This window comes from Phyllobates terribilis, unplaced genomic scaffold (genome assembly GCF_046119375.1).
Source record: "Phyllobates terribilis strain yellow unplaced genomic scaffold, ASM4611937v1 Scaffold_5__5_contigs__length_657084704, whole genome shotgun sequence".
NCBI lineage: Eukaryota > Metazoa > Chordata > Amphibia > Anura > Dendrobatidae > Phyllobates > Phyllobates terribilis.
In genome coordinates this window covers 464,880,866-464,899,985 of record NW_027362765.1, presented here as the reverse complement: position 1 = coordinate 464,899,985, position 19,120 = coordinate 464,880,866, and the positions used below count along the sequence as shown (strand labels likewise).

The 19,120-nt window shown below is 48.4% G+C and overlaps 1 protein-coding gene across 1 annotated transcript in view; it reads left to right on the top strand.

Annotated features, from left to right (window-relative positions):
- The window catches only part of ZNF365 (zinc finger protein 365), a 36,149-nt gene extending 17,399 nt beyond the window's left edge, over window positions 1–18,750 (top strand). Inside the window, exons 3-5 of the mRNA XM_073685409.1 lie at window positions 4,920–5,100; window positions 6,425–6,462; window positions 18,238–18,750. Coding sequence (XP_073541510.1) covers window positions 4,920–5,100; window positions 6,425–6,462; window positions 18,238–18,490 — 472 coding nt within the window. The 3' untranslated portion in view covers window positions 18,491–18,750. The remainder of the gene's footprint in view (window positions 1–4,919; window positions 5,101–6,424; window positions 6,463–18,237) is intronic.
- The last annotated feature ends 370 nt before the right edge of the window (window positions 18,751–19,120 follow it).

The following is a 19,120-nucleotide window of genomic DNA, read 5'->3' as shown; positions in this document are numbered from 1 at the left end:
TAGAAAGGAAAGGAGTTCAGCTCAACAAACAGGTTCTTCTTTGTTCAGATAAAATTCATACAAAGGACATCTGGTAAGATGATGGCTAGTGAATTGGCGCTAACGTAGCCCTGGCATCTACGCGTTTCAGATGTTGCAGCACCCTTAATCATGTTTAGATGCCAGCACTAATTCACTCTCCATCATCTAACCAGATGTCCTTTCTATGAATTTTATCTGTATAAAGAAGAACCTGTTGGTTGATCTGCACTCCTTTTCTTTCTACTTGCATTTTTGGGCTCTGGCAGAGCCAGTGTCTGAGCTCGGAACGGGTCTGGAGAATACCAACAGTGAGCTGGTATTGTTATTACATTATTCTGCAGCAAGTAGTCAAACTATTCTTCTGATAGTGATAACAAATGGCCATTTTGTGACTAAATTTGTATTTAAATTAGTGAGAATTTTTACAAATAAAATAGTCGATGCCCCTGAAAAAAAATCCTCTTACTTCTCTTTCTTATGTGCATGGTTTAAAACAGGGGTGCACAACATTTTTTGCTCAAAGGGCCACATTGCCATACTTAACCAATCCCAGGGTCCACAAAATATTTAAAGGGCTACTTACATGAATACATCACCAGAACCACCATCAGTACATTAATACATCAGGTGAACCAAGTTTTGAGTATTTGAGGACAATTTGAAGAGATTATGCTAAAAAAAGTATGAACATACGCTGACTTACCCTGAATTCCTTCATGGATACCTTACTATTGCCCACTCTGTCTCCACTACCTCTGCGGTGCTGCTGTACTGAGGTGCCAGCAGCAGTGTGATGACGTCACAGCGTGCTGACTTCATCAAGCCGCTGCACGTCAGAGCTGGGGCTGACGAGCGCTCCTGTGCCCTAATCCCTGCGCCCAGTGTTCAAATGTATTCGCGTCTGAATTATATATGTAGATAGCCATGTAAGCCATATTGTACTGCAGAGAGGCGCTACGACAGTAGTAGTGTGACCTGCTCACAGAATGACTCTTCTAGATCCTGATATGATTTGCTGATTGCAAGAATTTTACCCCTGAAATGCAGGGGTAATGGCCACTACGGGCCATTGGAAGTTGAAAACATTGTTATCTGAGGCGATTGGGGGCCTTTGTATTTGGAAAAAGTAGTATGTTGTACAAGCAAAAGTCCAAAAGTTGATTAAGTTTGCATCATTTAAACTATGTGCGCACGATCAGGAATTACTTGCAGAAATTTCTGCAGCGTTTCTGTACTTCTTGGCATCAAAAACGCTGCGGAAATTCTGCGCATTTTTGATGTTTTTTTTTTTCATTTACATGCTTTTTATGTGCGTTTTTGCCTGCGGATTTGCCATGCATTTCCAATGCATTGTATAGGAAAAACACAGGCAAATCCGGAGATGCTGCTTCTTTTTCCGCACATGAAATCCTGTCAGGAAAATTCCTGATCATGTACACAGATCTTCCAAAATCCCATAGAAAATGCTAGGATAAGGTTTACAATGTATTTTTGGGGCCAAATCCACACGGATTTGAAGCAGCAAAAACGCATAAAAAAGGCACAGTTCTGTCATATTACTTGTGTCATAGATATGCCGCGACAGAGTGGGGCCAGAAGATCGCTGCATCTGGTTACACGTACATCTACGCTGGTTATAACTGCTCCACCTTCCTATTAGCAATTCAGGTTTTCCTTGCTCTGTTTTTGAAAGAGTTAATCAGTCCTGTTTCTCTCCTGGAGCTCTCTGTCCTGAGTTGTCTCAGCTGTTCTGAGTTCATCACTTCCCTATGGTTTAAATACTTTCCTCTAAGTTTCTGTTGTTGCCAGTGATAGCTTGCAACTACCTGGTTTGGAGCTGGAGGCATGAGCTGAGAAAGGTGCAGGCGTTTGGAGTTGTTTCAGGAGATGTCTGCATGTAGTTGGTTTTTGTGTGTGTTTGTGTTTGTGTGTGTGTCCCTGTGTGTCCCAGTCTCTATTCCCATTTGGTTTGCCTCACCCTTTCCTTCCCTATTTCCCACTCGATTTTTTTTGAGTGTTTTTGTATGATTGCGGTTTTCTTTTATCCCTGTCCGTTTCACCTCTGTGTCTTTACATTAGAGCAGGGCTAGTGTTCCCGCTGTCCTACTTACTAGCCAGGTTGGTACTTAGGGTAAGACAGGGATAGGAACGTGATCACTGCACGGGGTGAAGGAACCTAAGTTCACTAGGAAGCTCAGAGTGGTGCAGGGCAAATATCAGGGATGCCCCCTTGTATCCTTCCCTAGTGGCAGAGCTTCTTCCTCTTCTTTCTCGCTGTGCGCCATCTTGCTTCGGGTAGAAGTGTGACACTTTGCTTGTTCAGCGTTCTTTTAGATCTTACTCCTGTGATTTTCATTTCAGGACATAGTTTCATAGTTTAAAGGTTGAAAGAAGACACAAATGTTTTGAGTTCAACATATAACTGCTCTAACATGTGGATGATTGACAGTAATGCACTGAACTCAGACTGCTTCTTTGCAGCAGTTAAGCTGTTGGGGTTGTGTATAGTCAAATGCTGGAGACTGGTTTCAGCAGCCGTAGACAAAATTGTGAATGCAGCTCTGGGCTATAATACAGGCAGGATTACTACAAGGTAAGGCGAAGTTTACTTGTAATTTTTACATTGTGTGCAGTGTATCCAAAGTATTATATTTGCATGACACAAGTGTGTCCTTTTGCCATTTGTTTAGGTGGTGTGCATATTTCATTATTTTCACGTACAGGGCTGTTTAAATGCTGTTTGGACTCTTAAAGGGGTTGTCCAGTACTTTATATTACCCCCCCCAATGTATTTCTGTAATTGCCTTACGTTGCGGATACTGCCTGTGAGCGGCACTATCACTGGCCGCTCACAGGCATCACGTGACCCCTGGCTTCAGCCGGTGCTGACATCCGCTGATGTCACGACCAGTGCTGGCATCAGCCGGGGGTCTTTGTCTTCTGCGTTCCAGGTGGATACCAGGCTGTGGGTGGGGTTACACCTGCGTGCTCTGACTCTCCCCATTCATTGGGAAAGCGCGCGGTGGATGCTGGGTGTGGCGCGGGGGGTACCCCAGCACTAAGTCACGCCTCACTTGTCGTGACGTCAGTGCGGGGTCACGTGATGCCACCGATAGCGCCGCTCACAGGCATTATCAGCAACGTAAGGTATTTACAAAAAGTCTTAGGGGCCCCGGGGGGATACATTGGAGGGGGGGGGGTGACGCTCGCAGCCCTGCCCTGGGAAGATGGGGGATACTCGGAGCCGGGTCAGATGTTGAGGGGATGCAGCCGTGGCCTGGACCCGTTCCGTGCCCAGGGCCGTCACATTAAAAAGGATGTAAGGGCTTTCAGGGTTGAGTGGTATTTATCGACTACGCCACCTGTGGTGTCTGGTGATGCGCCACCAGCGCTGCTAGCAGTCCTCTGAGGCTGGATGTTGTGGCAGCAGGCGATGGTATAACTCCCCACAGGCGGAGCTGGGCCTCAGGGCAGATGTGACAGGAGGATGGGGAGAGTAGTCCTGGGTCACTCAGGTGCGGTGTGGTGCAGCGCAGACATAAAGGAAACAGAGGCCATATGGATAGTCTTCCAGGTCTTTTACTTACAGTTCTTTTAAGCAGCGGCAAGGCTTCTCCCTGCTCCTCACGGATCACTGCGGCCACCAGGGATGAGGGTTCAGCGCACCCAAGGTATTCAAGTACCTCGATCAGGACCCTCCGAGTGTTCCTAACAGTCCCCTTTGAACCTCCCCTGTCCGTGTGCGTGCAAAGGCTGGGTCTCCCTCTGGACTATGCACAGATATAGGGTAAGGCGGCAATTCCGTTCCGCCTGTCACCCGACGGGATCCACTGTAGCCTACCGGGCTTCTCTGACAGAGACGTGAAGTGGCAAAGTCAGATATCGGGGGCCGGTACCCCTCTTGCAGCAGGAGTCCCTCTGGCAGGGGCAGAATGGAGAGTACAGGTGGCGTACGCCGCTCCGTCCATGCTCCCTGGGATCCTTTTGCTTGTGGAGCTGTCACTATAGCTCCCGACCTTCTTAAGCAAGGGAACTTGACCGGGGTAGAGACACTGTTAACTCCTTCCCGCTCCTCGTGTCAAGGTCAGAGCACGAGGACCGTGTATCTTCAGCACACTGCAGGCTCCTACACAAGGCCGCTGCCAGCTGCAAAGACCACAATCAAAGAACCTTGTGCTTAAAATGGCTGGCTATTATATATGAAACTATGTGTGCAAACTAAAACTGTGTTCTACCCTTCACCCACTACTTGGTTCCCCTAACTTTTGGTTCCCCTCACTTGTGATCCTGCTGAGGCAGCACTATGGTGCATACTTGCCTCCCATAGGTCAGGAGTGTGTAGTACTGAATGTAGATTCAAGGTCCTGACCAGTGCACCTTCCTTACCTGGGTGAGGAGACACTACACCTGCTGACAGGCTGCAGTATCCCCCCTTGTGGCGACCGAACCCTCAGGGGCGCCACAGGGGGGGGGGGGTAAATTTAAAGTACTGTACAATTTCTTTAAGCTGGCCAGGCACATTAGATAAATTTTAGCCGAACTTACCAATAAAGCATGATCAGATGGTGTCCCTGACTTTTTCTCAGCAGCAGATGTCGTGAAAGGATCAGGCTGTTGGATTTCAACATGCCCAATCCTTTTGTTCTCAGACTAGTTAAATTGCAAATGGTTTACCCCTCTCTTTCTATCAAAATCACATGCACACTAGGCCAAGATAAGCATACATGTGTATGTGTGGGGGGAGGGGAATTTGGTGGAGAGATTGCTATTAAGCTGACAGCTATCTAAAGTATATGACCAGCTTTGAAATAATAAGATAAGTCATAAATTACCATTCATGGAAGGAGTGTCCCGGTGGGACATGTCTTAGTATTTTCTTTTTTTTTTTTTTCTTACAGGGAAGTGGTTTCTATTAATCACTTTCTGGAAGCTGCTGCTGAACAAGAGTTCCGAGGGAAAAGAAGGCTTCAACAATTTATTGAGAACCTGCTGCAGAGAGTGGAACTTGCAGAGAAACAATTGGAGTTTTATCAAAACCGCCAGATCAAAAACAGTCAACCTGCTCCTGAGGATGCCATGGTAAGACATAGTGATTCTCTTTTCTGAGGTTGATATATTTTATAAACCTATAAATACCAGCGAACTGTTCCCCGATGTAGAGTAACATCAGTGCTCAAGGAAAAAATGAGTTTGATAACTCATCGTACAGACTCTGGCCCGCAGGTGCCGCTGAAGTGTTTGGAAGTAAAAGGATTTCAGTAGGTACTGGCTGCTCCTTTACAGCTCCTGGGACAATGATCAATTACAGATAAGATTCCCCCTAACACCAGCTGAACTCAGGCTTTCCCAACAGTGAGATATCTCATACTATCCATGAAAATTATGAGAATATACAAAAAATGAAGTCTTAAAGGTTGGTACAAAAATATAACAACTTTATTAGTGCAAAATATACACATGAAATCTACAAGTACAAAAAATGGTGAATGGTATGTGTGAGAGGGTGGAGATAAAAAAAAATAGCAGCACGGGCACAAAGAGACAAAAACCCAGATGGCGATTATTGAAATAAAAAGATGGTAGTACAAGACAAAAAAGGGGGAAAAACAAGGGAAATAGTTATCAGACAGTGCTATGGAGCTCCATGATGCCCCATCACCTAGTTATATAGCACAAAAATTTGGGCTACAGAGCCACTCTCAATAGCCTTGTGCATAGTGGCTAATCTGTAGTCCCAAACAGAATCCCCATGCATCCCCAATGAGTATTAAAATAGCCATATGGTTATACCTCAAAAATGAAGTTGCGCCAAGACAAGTGGTGAGGAAGGCAAGTGCCTCTTCCCTCCCGACGCGCGTTTCGCGAGGAACAAGTCCAGCTTTCTCACCTTCCCTTGAGGAGGTGCCAGATAAAAACCAGAGACGCCCATCGGACGGGACAGCCCCATCTGTGAGTATAATAAAAGGTATTTTTTGGGATCTGCATAGCGGATTGAGGACTTTCCAGTATGCTGTAAAAAAGTCCCTAATGGTGGTGGCTGTACTTTATATGGAAAAATCTGGCGACATCTTCCCTTTAAAGTCTCTTAGTCAGATCAGGCAAAATATAATACGTTTTTAATTGTAATAATTGAAAAAAGAATTTCCTAGAATATTCTAGATTTTGCTCTCGTATACAGACAGTGGAGTGATTCCCTGCTACAAGTACTGGCCTTTATGAGGAGAACAGAGGGGGTGCAATATTTTGGGGGTTTCGTAATGTTTTATGTGATTTAATAGATGTATTATTTAATCATGGGACAGCACCTTTACCCATATGCTTTTCCGGCATAATACAGCCTTATGAATATGGAGATTTTCTATTATATTATCATGTACATGTAACCTTTCTTTTCAACCATCAGGTTGTACATTTTCAAGCTAACCGGAAAAGCAAGTGCCAGTATGTATAATTATTCTGTGTTTTTCTGAAATCTCATTATCAGTTTCTAACATAATGTAATCACTTGTTATTTTAAGGGATACTTACTACTAGGTGGTGCCTTTGGTCCTGTTAGCCTGAGTACCTAGATCTTGCATCCCCAGACCCACACTTTATACCTGACAGTTTGCACAAGAATAATACAGAAAAAAGCCACATATAGCTATGAAAGAGTGGGCGGGTAGCCAGCCAAATGGCGGGCATCCGTCCAAACGCACGCTGAAAACATCATATAAAAAAGAGGAGGAAAGCTCAGCATATCATTGCAAAAAGTGTGTCTTTATTAAACATATGTAAAGAGGTAAATATTAAGACCAGACAAATTGTAGGTAAGAGGTAACTGAGTAGGAACATACTAGTACTCCAATATATGCACTAATAGGACAAAGGTTATAGCCCTTGGTAAAATTGCACACTAGCCCAAGATAGAGCATAAAACATAAATAGTGGAAGCCATAAATGTGCTAAATATAATACAAGCATTTCACTATGTCAGGTAAAAAGGTACTCTTAATGTGGCAGAGCAAAATATTGCTATATATCAAGGGGGCGCACCAACATTAACCAAATATCAAGGCAAAATTTATAAAGAGGAGTATGTTACCTGTAGAAGGATCTCCCAGTCACAGTGGAAAGGAGGGGGAGAAAAGAAAGGGTGGTGGTAACACGGAGCCCGACGCGCGTTTCGCGGTAAAACCGCTTTCTCAAGGGCGGGTAATGAATGTATGGCGCCCCCAAGGCATATATATATCCATATCCCTTTGATATTAATAAAACTAGATGCAGCTGTGATGCGGGACGCGCACCCGGAAGTGGCCAGCTAAACCGGGGGCGTGTCTCGCAAGTCACATGACGAGAGATGAAACTGATAGCGGCGCATGCGCGCGGGCGAGAGGGGCGCGCCGCGCGCGACCCGGCCGTCAAGCCGCTACTGCGCACGCGCGAATCAAAAAAGGTTCGCGCAAGCGCAGAGAGGCATAAAGACGGCCAGGCGAGCGCGCGACGCAATTCCCCGCACCACACACACACGCGCACATCACGTCAGTGAATAGCACCGCCAGACTACAGGTATGAAAAGGAAGAAACGGGAACAAAGAGCACCCACAGAAGAATATGACAACACAACAATACAGGGATATATAACAGTAATAGTGCAGATGCTACTACTAAAATATAGATCAGCCATGTTCAGCAGCATCATCCCGGCAAAGATGTGTAGTCTGATTCGTAGTGCTCTCACAAGGACTTATTTTCCATAATAAATGCAGTCATAGAGTTCGCCAAATCAAACAAGATTGGGGGAGCAGCCAAAACTATAAACTCCTGAAACCAGAAACACAAATAGAAAGGCCACAATTAAAATCAGTTAAAAACAATAAAATAAATAACTAACCACCCAATGTATATGTAGCACCCTGAGGATTCGGCTGCTACAGGGGTATTGCACCTCAACCCAGAGGTGTGATATTCCACTCCCGGGTAAGGATGGAGTGTGGGACTGAGCTCGGTAGGCTGCATGCATTACATACATCCCATTTCCGAGGAACAGACCGACGGTACTCCCACTTAGAAATGTGCAGGTACGACCGAGTCTGTTCCTGGCTGGAGTGGGAGGGGGGTGGAACATCCCATGTAGTGTAGGGGCAGATAGGGGGAGCAGTCTGGGTAGTGATAGGAGCTCATTGGGTGCTGGTCACCTGAGCTCACACATAGAGGGATATATAAGGTGGGCACCAACTAGAATCAGGGTCAGATGCAGAGAACAAGTCAGTTGGAGACAGCAAGACAGCTGCAGAGGAGCAGACAGCAAGCAGAGAGAGGAAGTCAGCCTGCAGCAAGGGAGAAGAGCAGCCCTGGAGAGAGAGAGAGTGGAGCAGAGAAAGACCCAGAGGGGGAAGACTGAAGGGACCCAAGAACCCAAATTAGAGCACCGGGTGAGGAGTCAGCATCAGGGTACCGGAACCCAAGCTGGTGGGGGTAAAAACACTCCCCAGCCAGAGACCGGAGACCGTGGGCAGCGTCTGCCACGGTCACCCATCACATCCACCCCGAAGGCACACCACATGAAGGGTCAGGGAACCCAGGGCCAAGGGTGTCCCAGCAGAAGGCCCGAGGGAGCTGGACCTAGGTGGATCACTGGTGGGGACGGCTGAAGAAAGGACAGAGGGAGAGCTCAGGGCCACGCTCCGGACTTGTTTGGGGGTTGGCTGGATCCAGGACCTGGTGGACGCAGCACGGCTCGGGTGGTCACTAGCAGCTGGAGTGACCAGTACAACATCTGCAGTAAGTAAACACCCTTAACTGCACAACCCGACTCTGTCTTCACTGCCGTCTGCACTACACCACCACAACCCCCATCCTCTGCGTCTGTCCCCTCTGAGGCTATACCCCTCCCGTTGGGGGTTATCTCACCAAGCTGCGCACCCACCATCAGCCTCAGTGGACCCTGCTGCAGCGGCGGCCACAGTGACCGCATCACAACGGGTGGCGTAGTCGACACAAAAGAACTTTAGTAACATCTGTAGAACTGCCACATCACACTAAGCTTGACGCCCTGGGCACGGGGCCGGGTCACAGCCGCTCGGAGACTACAACCCCCCATCTGATCCGGTGCCGGGTATTCCCCTCAAAAAGGAATATGTCCCAGGGGGCGCGTCAACTTTGGCGTAGTCGGCAGGATTACGTGCCCGCAACACCCGGGTACTGCGTGCCTGAAGAAAAGTGCAAGTTTACCTCAGAAAGAAGTCTCCCGCCGGTTCCGGAGGGTCCACGCCATCGGACTCCATCACCAGTCGTTTCCCGCCGATTGTCCGCCATTTCCAACTTGTTCCCGCCATCTGCAGAGTTTCCCGCCACTGGGCGACGCTTCCCGCCAAAACCGCAGATTTCCCGCCTTGGAAGAGCAGCGGACGCCATTATGGGCGTGCCAAAGGAGGGCAAGAGGCCACCTCCCATCGTGGGCCAGGACAGAAAATGGCGCCAAAAGTGGAAACCGCCCCCACCAACAGAGACTGTGATGCTAGAGGTGTCTGTCAGCGTGAAAGAACTACCCCTGGAGCTGACAGTCACCGAGTTGCCCCGGGACCGCCCTCGAAGTGGGAGGAGACGAAAGAGAAGAAAAAAAGATGGGTGTCGCCTGGAGCAGTCTGGAGCGAGCGCACCCGGAGGCAAGAGGTCCAACGAGGAGTAGCGGAGGAGCTCACCCGGAGATGGAGAGAAAGCAGAACAGCACCGGCCCGCTGGCCAGGAGTCTGCTAGAGACCGAGGAAGGAGGGCAGAGCAGCACCGGCCCGCTGGCCAGGAGCCTGCCGGAAGAAGAGCAGAGCAGCACCGACCCGATGGTCAGGAGCCTGCTAGAGTCCACAACCCCGCTAGGTCTAGCGGAGATCTTAGCGCAGCTCCCCCGAGACCGGGAGTGTGCACAAACTGCCTGGGAGGGCCTCGCACGGAGGATGGCCCGGGTACAGCGAGAGATACTGGCGGAGTGGAGCCGGGAGATGGCCCAGCAAGCTGGAACCCGTCCACGGAGCATGCTCCCCTGGGAGAGGACACCAACTGCCTCTACGGATGACGCGGGAGGACCCAAGGTCGGAGACGGCGCTGAGAAGGGAGCCGAACGTATGAAGGCAGGTAAAGGGGACGCTTATACCCCATACCGAGAGACCGCCCACCTGCCCCGGTTCCCCGTCGCAGAGCCCGAAAGTCCCCCGTCCGTGCCCGTAACCGCCATGTCACCGCTAATGACTAGGCCCCGACCAGAAGCCGCCGCCGCGACCCCTGTGACGTCACACGCACCGACCCGGAGCGTGACCAAGCAGGAAGAGCCTCCGGCCTGGTCGCAAGGCCCGGTACTCCCGGGCCCCGCATCACCAACAGCGCCCCCTACCTCTGCGGAACCTCCGGCCTGGTCGCGAGGCCAGGTAGCACAGGGCGCCGCCGTATTAACGGTGCCCTTTACGTTACAAGTGCCCCAGGCCTGGCCGCAAGGCCTGGGCGACCTGGGCGCCACCACCACTGCGCCCGCACCCGCAAAACCAAGGGTGCCGAGTTTGGGAAAGGACCTCTTCAGCCAGCTCACATGGCCGGACGGGCGGCCCTTTATCTGGCCCGAGGAGTTTTGTGAGCTGGAGCGGCAACAGAGACTAGGGCCCTTGTGTGAGCCCCTGATCCCGGCTCCGAAGCCCGTGACTCGGGTCTCGCCTCCTTTAGAAGAAGCCCAATTCGTGTGGGACCCCACGGGAGAAGATTTGATGGGGTTCACCGGAGAAACTCGGGCAATCGCCGCTGAGCGTACTGAGTGTTGTCGTCAGCAGCTAGCAGAGTTTGCGAGAGAACGGGAGGAGAGGCGGGTCAGAGAACAACAGGCCCAAATCCGGAGCGCGGAGCAGAAGAGCCGGACTAGGAGGAACCCCCGTGCAGCGCACTGTCCCCGCACCATCGGGACGGTGATAAAGTTCAACCCGCAGCATGGGTGGGGCTTTATTCGGGACCGTAACAACCGCGGTGACGTTTTTGTGACCCGCAGAGACGTCGAGTCCCACCTGCCGGAAGGTCACAGAGGCCGTGACCTCTACGTCGGAGACGAGGTCACTTTCACCCGGCACAAGTGTGCCAAAGGACCTTACGCCCTCCACGTACACCGCTTGACGGAGGAGGAGTTGCGGTACGGGGAGGAGGAGCCAGAGGACCCGGACGGGTCTGAAGCAACACCGTATCACCAAGAAAAAGCAGGAGGGAGCCGTCGTTGAGGACGGGAGTAGAGACTGTAGATAGTTGCCCGTCGGGGCACAGTGAACCGTTGCTGCTAAAATAGTCCCCGTTGGGACCAGTGAACTGTTTACCCATTAACCCCTTAATCCCACAGGCTGAGGACTTTGAGCAGCCATTCCCTTTCCCTCCTTACCTGGCCGAGGACTGAGAGCGGCCAACTTCCATATCCCCTGTATATAGTTGCGCGTCCTAAAGCGCCCCCTACCGGTTTTATAGAAAACCAGTTTTTCTAAGAGACTGTCGCACGTTTCCCGGACACACGTTGCACAGTGTCCGGAGGAGGAACCTGAAACAAGAGACGACGAGAATGTTTATATGAAAAGTTTTATATATATAATGTTTTATATGTTTATATAAAAAAAAAAAATGTATGTTTTTGGTGTTATTTATGTCTTGCAGCCCGAGGACGTGCTGTGATTTACCAGGGGGGAATGTAGCACCCTGAGGATTCGGCTGCTACAGGGGTATTGCACCTCAACCCAGAGGTGTGATATTCCACTCCCGGGTAAGGATGGAGTGTGGGACTGAGCTCGGTAGGCTGCATGCATTACATACATCCCATTTCCGAGGAACAGACCGACGGTACTCCCACTTAGAAATGTGCAGGTACGACCGAGTCTGTTCCTGGCTGGAGTGGGAGGGGGGTGGAACATCCCATGTAGTGTAGGGGCAGATAGGGGGAGCAGTCTGGGTAGTGATAGGAGCTCATTGGGTGCTGGTCACCTGAGCTCACACATAGAGGGATATATAAGGTGGGCACCAACTAGAATCAGGGTCAGATGCAGAGAACAAGTCAGTTGGAGACAGCAAGACAGCTGCAGAGGAGCAGACAGCAAGCAGAGAGAGGAAGTCAGCCTGCAGCAAGGGAGAAGAGCAGCCCTGGAGAGAGAGAGAGTGGAGCAGAGAAAGACCCAGAGGGGGAAGACTGAAGGGACCCAAGAACCCAAATTAGAGCACCGGGCGAGGAGTCAGCATCAGGGTACCGGAACCCAAGCTGGTGGGGGTAAAAACACTCCCCAGCCAGAGACCGGAGACCGTGGGCAGCGTCTGCCACGGTCACCCATCACATCCACCCCGAAGGCACACCACATGAAGGGTCAGGGAACCCAGGGCCAAGGGTGTCCCAGCAGAAGGCCCGAGGGAGCTGGACCTAGGTGGATCACTGGTGGGGACGGCTGAAGAAAGGACAGAGGGAGAGCTCAGGGCCACGCTCCGGACTTGTTTGGGGGTTGGCTGGATCCAGGACCTGGTGGACGCAGCACGGCTCGGGTGGTCACTAGCAGCTGGAGTGACCAGTACAACATCTGCAGTAAGTAAACACCCTTAACTGCACAACCCGACTCTGTCTTCACTGCCGTCTGCACTACACCACCACAACCCCCATCCTCTGCGTCTGTCCCCTCTGAGGCTATACCCCTCCCGTTGGGGGTTATCTCACCAAGCTGCGCACCCACCATCAGCCTCAGTGGACCCTGCTGCAGCGGCGGCCACAGTGACCGCATCACAACGGGTGGCGTAGTCGACACAAAAGAACTTTAGTAACATCTGTAGAACTGCCACATCACACTAAGCTTGACGCCCTGGGCACGGGGCCGGGTCACAGCCGCTCGGAGACTACAACCCCCCATCTGATCCGGTGCCGGGTATTCCCCTCAAAAAGGAATATGTCCCAGGGGGCGCGTCATATACATATATGAGGAGATTATATAACCCCAAATCAGAGATGCAGGGATTGTGGCTATAAGAATGGAGAGAAGCTCAAAGATTCATTCAAGCCGTGAGGGGTCATAGTGTTTAATCGTACGATCCATTCAGACTCTTTCTGAGCCAATAGCTTTTTAGCATTACCACCCCGTATCCCCATGTGTATTGCGTCAATACCACGTACCATGAAGGAACGGGGATTACAGTTATGTTTCAATTTAAAATGCCGTGGTATTGTTTTTAACTGAGCTAAATCGCTCACCGAGGTGGCTGCTGCAATGCCACGAATATGCTCACGTGTGCGGATCCATAATTCCCTTGTGGTCAAACCAACATAGATCATGGGGCAGCTACACGTGGCATAGTAGATAATGTTGGATGTACCACAAGAGATATGGTGTCTGATATCAAATGTTCTGTGGCCATCAGCTGAACAAAAGCTGGTGCACCGCAAAACATTTGGACAGGCCACGCAGTGTCCACATTTGTAGTTACCTCTAATAGGGCCACCAGTGCCAAAGGGTCGTGTTACCGGTGCAACATAGTGGCTCTTGGTCAATATATCACCAAGATTCCGGCACCTCCTTGGTGTCATTGATGGAAAAGACCCCAGGTGTCCCCTCAGGGAGGGCTCCACCATCAAGATACTCCAATGTTTTTGCAGGACGGCTCTCATGCTATCCCATTCGTGGTTATAGGTGGAGATGAAACGTATGGTTTCATCCCTCTCCGAGGATTGTATTCTCGGATGGAGGAGGGCAGTACGAGGAGTATGACATGCTCTATCATACCCCCTCCTAATAGATCTCCGACTATAACCACGTTGCAGGAAGCTTTTGCACAAGAAGCAGATATGCCTTAGGTTTTTTATGCTATTTGGGCACTTTATAGAGATGTTAGGTAAGCACTATATGATTGTATTTGGGGACTTTATGGAAATGTTTTGTTCGCACTATATGATAAACTGTAAGATTATGTCAATGGTAAGTACCTTACAAGGCACCAAATAATATGAGGCCCGGCCGTGATTTAACCTTAGATCATGTTGCCACACTGGAAAAGTTTATTAATGTAATTACTTTTTCTGGCATGAGTTTTTGTGTGTCTGGCATGAGTCTAGTGGTGCACGTTACACTCTTACAATAATTTTTGTGATCAATAAAAAAAACAACTGAGCCTCATTTGTCAAAACTGACTAAAAGAAAAGCTGTATTTGTTTCCTACCAATCAGAGCTGTTTAAAAATATGAAAGTTCATTGTTATTGGTTGTCATGGGCAACAAAGGCAGTTATATTTTTTTAAACAGTTTTCATACTTTCATTTTGAATTACAGTGATTTTGTGGTAGAAGTGTCAGTTCTGCTGTCAGGTTGTAGAAAATACTTGCAGTTCCCATAAAATCTCCTCCTGGAAATGGATGAATAACCACACAGACTGATATTATAAGCACCGATTGAACACTGTAATTATTCCATTTATTCATACCTTTCATGAAAAAATACCAGGAGCAACACAATGCAGAGTTAAAAAAAAAAAAAAAAAAAAAAGGATGAACAGGACTATTTGTTTCACTGGACAGGGTCTCAATCCCTATGTTTACCCCAGTAAAATAATGACTAAATATAACTCATGTCTGGTGCTGGTGTCATTCCAGCGGTGTCAGCACTGGCTCTCCAGGGGATAAAGTGACATTGTTATCTCATGTGATCCCTGTGGCCAATCATCACTGGCTTCACTCTTCCCTCCTTCGGACAAATCAAGACATCTGGAGAAAATGAGAGGGCAGCCGCAGCTCTCGCTTCCTCCGGATGCCTCTTACTGCATTTTATTGCAATGTTGTGGTGGCCAAAAAATTTATTTTGTAGTTTTTATTCTTTTTCTCATTGTTATGTCATTTACCGATTGGTTTAATTTATTTTATATTTTGATGGATCAGACTTTCACGAACACAGCGATACCAAATATGGGTATTTTTTATTCAATTGCTTTATTTTTAATGGGGAAAAATGGGGATGATTTCAACTTTTTATATTTTTATTTTTTTCATATTTTTAAACTTTTTTTTTCCCCACTTTTTACTTTATTTGTTAGTCCCTTTAGGGGACTTGAAGCTAGGATCGTCTGATCGCTTGTACAATACATAGCAGTGCATCAGAAAATTACGATCTCCCATGATCGCCAGCTAAACTCTGCCTTTCACAGGAGAAACGTTATGGCAAGCACAGGGATCTTCAGCAGACTCTCGGCTTTCATGGCAACCCATCGCGATCACATTATGGGTGCGCCGATGGGCGTGCAGAACGATGTGCCCACCAGCCGACGCATATTAATGGCCGCTGTCAGAGATTGACAGCAGAATTTAACAGGTTAACAGCTGTGGGTGAAGCTCTGCTTATTCCACGGCTGTTAGAAGCACATGATAGCTGAATTATTCGGTCATCATCTGCCGGGAAAGATGCGGGCTCAGCGTGCGAGATCGAATCAAAGACACAACATATGACGTAAATGTCTGTCCTGTGTCGTGAAGGGGTTAAGATCTGGGTCCCAGCAGTTCACATCTTGTTTGGGTTGGCCAAGTTCCTGTGTTGGCACATGACCATTGATGTGTAAGAACGGGGCTGGCTCAGTTAAGCTAATAAAGCCTCGTTTTCTGTCACGACCAATGCACAGTAGGGGAAGGAGGTTATCATTGCCATTGAAATTATCTAGTCAGCCAGTCCCCCTTCCACACATCACTAGCCACTTGCTAGCACTTTGTCCTGCATCTAATCCACTGCCAGAACCCCAGATGGCCCTGTGACGCCTCTACTCGTAAAGCCCTTGTTTTACCCTGGGTGTTGGGGGACTCGGTGTCGGGCCCTGTTGGAGAGATGGGATGCAGCCGTGGCCCGGGCCCGACCCGTGCTCAGGGCCGTCACATTAGAAAGAGAAGGTGTGGGCTTGTCCGGGTTGAGTGGCTTATTTTAACGACTACGCCACCTGTGGTGCCTGGTGAAGGGTCACCAGCGCCGCTGCAGTCCGCCGAGGCCCGGTGTCATGGCGGCTAAAGTTCTCACTGCTCCCCACAGGCGGAGCAAGGCCTCAGGGCAGGCAAACAGGATGAGAGGGGGTTTAGTAGTAGTAGTGCGGGGAGAACGGGCACCGCGTCTCATGGTATGGCGCGTAATGAACAGTCCGGAGGCCATAGGGGTGAACTTCCAAGGCTTTACTCACTTAGAGATGACAGCAGGAAGGCGATTCCCTGCTCCTCGCGGAGTCCTGCGGCCACCAGGGACGGCGGCCGACTACCTCCGAGGAAGTCCAGTGTTCGGTAGCGACCCTACACCAGAGTGTTCCTGCACTACAGACTTCACCCTTTCCCATCTGTGCATGTGTGGATAGGCCGGGTCTCCCTCTGAGCTCCTCTCAGGACTAGGGCACGGGTGGCAATTCCTCTCCATCCGATGCCCGATGGGATCCTCTGGGCCTAACCGGGCTTTCCCGTCCAGGACATAGAGTACAAGGTCGGGTGTCGGGGGCCGGTACCCCTCTTGCAGCCAGAATCCCTCTGAATAGATAAGGTAGGCGAGGACAGGTGGCGTGCTCCGCTCCGTCTGCATCCTCCCCGGGACCCATTTGCTAGGGAGCCACACTCTAAAGCTCCCGGGCCTTCTTGATCCTGGTCCTTGGCCGGGTTGAGACATTCCTTGTCTACAACCTACCTCTCGTCCCATGGCCAGGGTACGAGGGCTTTGTCCCTTCTCGGTGCAGGCCCACACAGGATCTGCGCTCCCGGAGGGAGGTCACATTACACACAGTAGTTTGACAGCACAGTATGACTACTAGAACCTATGACTTAGGACTAGCGAAAGGACCAGAGGAGAACTCTGAACAAGAAGGACCAAGATCAAAGATGGCATTCTATTAAATATGAAATCTGAAGTGTAACTAACTTGTAGGTCCTCCACCCTCACCCACTAACTGGTTCCTACCACTTTGTGTTCCCCAGTCTCCCTGTAACCAGGGGAGCAGCACCTAGTGCATACTAGCTCCCTCTGGTGGAGAAGTGTGGTGTTGGATGTAAAAGGTTAGGTCACAACCATCGCACTGGGCTTACCTCAGAGGAGGAACACCACACTCCATTAGAGAAGTGCAGCATTCCTGTGGCGATCGAACCCTCAGGGGCGCCACAGCCCCTTATATTTTGAGATTCTTTTCTTAATTCAAGTATACTAGTAAATTGTTTACTATTTATGAATAGATTGATGGCTATGTATATATGTGTATGTGTGTGTGTATTTTTTTTTTTTTTTGTGGACTTCCACTTTATGCAGTTTTACCTTTCTCACTTTGCAAGTAAAAGAAAAAAATGACTACTCCATTGGGTAATATTTTGTCAGAATAATAGATCCTCTGTGAATAGGACTCCTAACCCAGTGTGGTTATGCTAGAGATAGGAAGATCACTATCGTAAGCATATGTCTATAAAGCTTCCCATCAAATGTGAAAGCTGCTGCCTGGAGTTTTTCAGTGATCATCCCAATGATCAAAGAGTTGAGGTTCTTAGATTGCTTTAATTAGTTAAACTGCATGAACATAAGCAAGTTTGCTTTTTTATCTGCTGTCATTCTCCTGCAATGAGAGCTTTCATTTTTTATAATGTACAGCTGGTTTCCATGAAGCTTTGCTTGTGAGAGTGCAGTTAGTAACATGCCAGGAGATGGGTTAACTCTTATCATCCCAGTCAGCTCTCTTTTTATACAACAGTTAGCTGCTCACCTCTCTCCCCTTTCCTCCTCTCCCTCTCATCTTCTGAAGAGATGCAGTTATAAATCACCAGCACGCAGCTTTCACAGCAAGTCTGCTAATCACTGCTGTAAGCTCTCATAGTCTGTAGCTACAGTATGTGCTTGTTTAAATTCCTTGATATCTCTGTGTAAATACAGTGATAGCAGTGCACACTCCAGAGCAACCACTGATACCTGAATGTGTTATAGCAGAACTTGTGATGAGCTTTATAGTTCTACAAATACTACAGTTCTACAGTTATATTCCCCAGAACTGTCATGCAAGGAGGCGAGCCGCCCTGCCTGACACCAGGAAATAAGGAAACTAAGGAGAACACAGAGCTCTGTGCTGCTCAAGAGACAACTTGAGAATACCTCTTTAACATACAGTACAGGGTCCATGGCTTCAATCTTTATACTGCAACTTACTGAATGTGAAGTATACTCTAATAACACTATGTGCTGAAATATTAAGTAAATATTCTCTGTTTTTGTAGGAGTCGAGGAAATTTCCACATTGTCAATCACATCCATGATGTGAAGCCTCAATCTGTGCAGAAAAGCCGCTCTTATATCAATCGTGTAGGCATACAGCCAATGAAATTATTGCACGAGTCGGGTGACTCTCCGAGAGATATTTGGAAGCCGCAGAAGAAAAGTGACCCGACTGTATGTGGACGAAAAGTTCACAGCAAGCCTAAAATGGGGAAAAAGGCAGGCATGTGTAATAATGTATATAAACAATATTAACGCAACTGTTTACATTTTGTAAAAAAAAGAGAAATATTTTATGTTTGGAGGGGGCACTTTTTGCTCTGTATAACTGTAAATGAGGAAAGCTCTGCTCTATGTTGCCAGTACCTACTGGGCCGGCTATAAATATTACTACTGTATGTTCACACCATATTATTCCTTGAGTTGACGATTTGCACATGAACACTTACTGTAATTGCTGAAAAGTTTATTTTTAGATATTGATATTAATAAAAATGTATGTTGAGATATGGAAACAGATGGTAAATGTTTCCTTTATGGATAATTAACTCCTTTTGTGTATCAAACTGTACACTAGAATCATTTATTATATGTATAAGACGACATTGCTTTTACAGCTCTGTAAACTCTAAGATGGGAACTGACTCGCATCCCATCAGCTGTCAATATCTGTGTAAGGGTATGTTCACACTTGCGTATAACACGGCCAAGTGCTCTGATGTTTTATTAGATAGCACTCGGCCCAATGTTATACTATGGGGCAGCACAGATCTGCGATTATTTTCTTATGCCGATTCAGCATGCTGCAAGTGCATCCGATATTCAGATCATGCACGCCTATACAAGTCTATGGATGTGTATAAAACATTGGACTGCACTCGGATG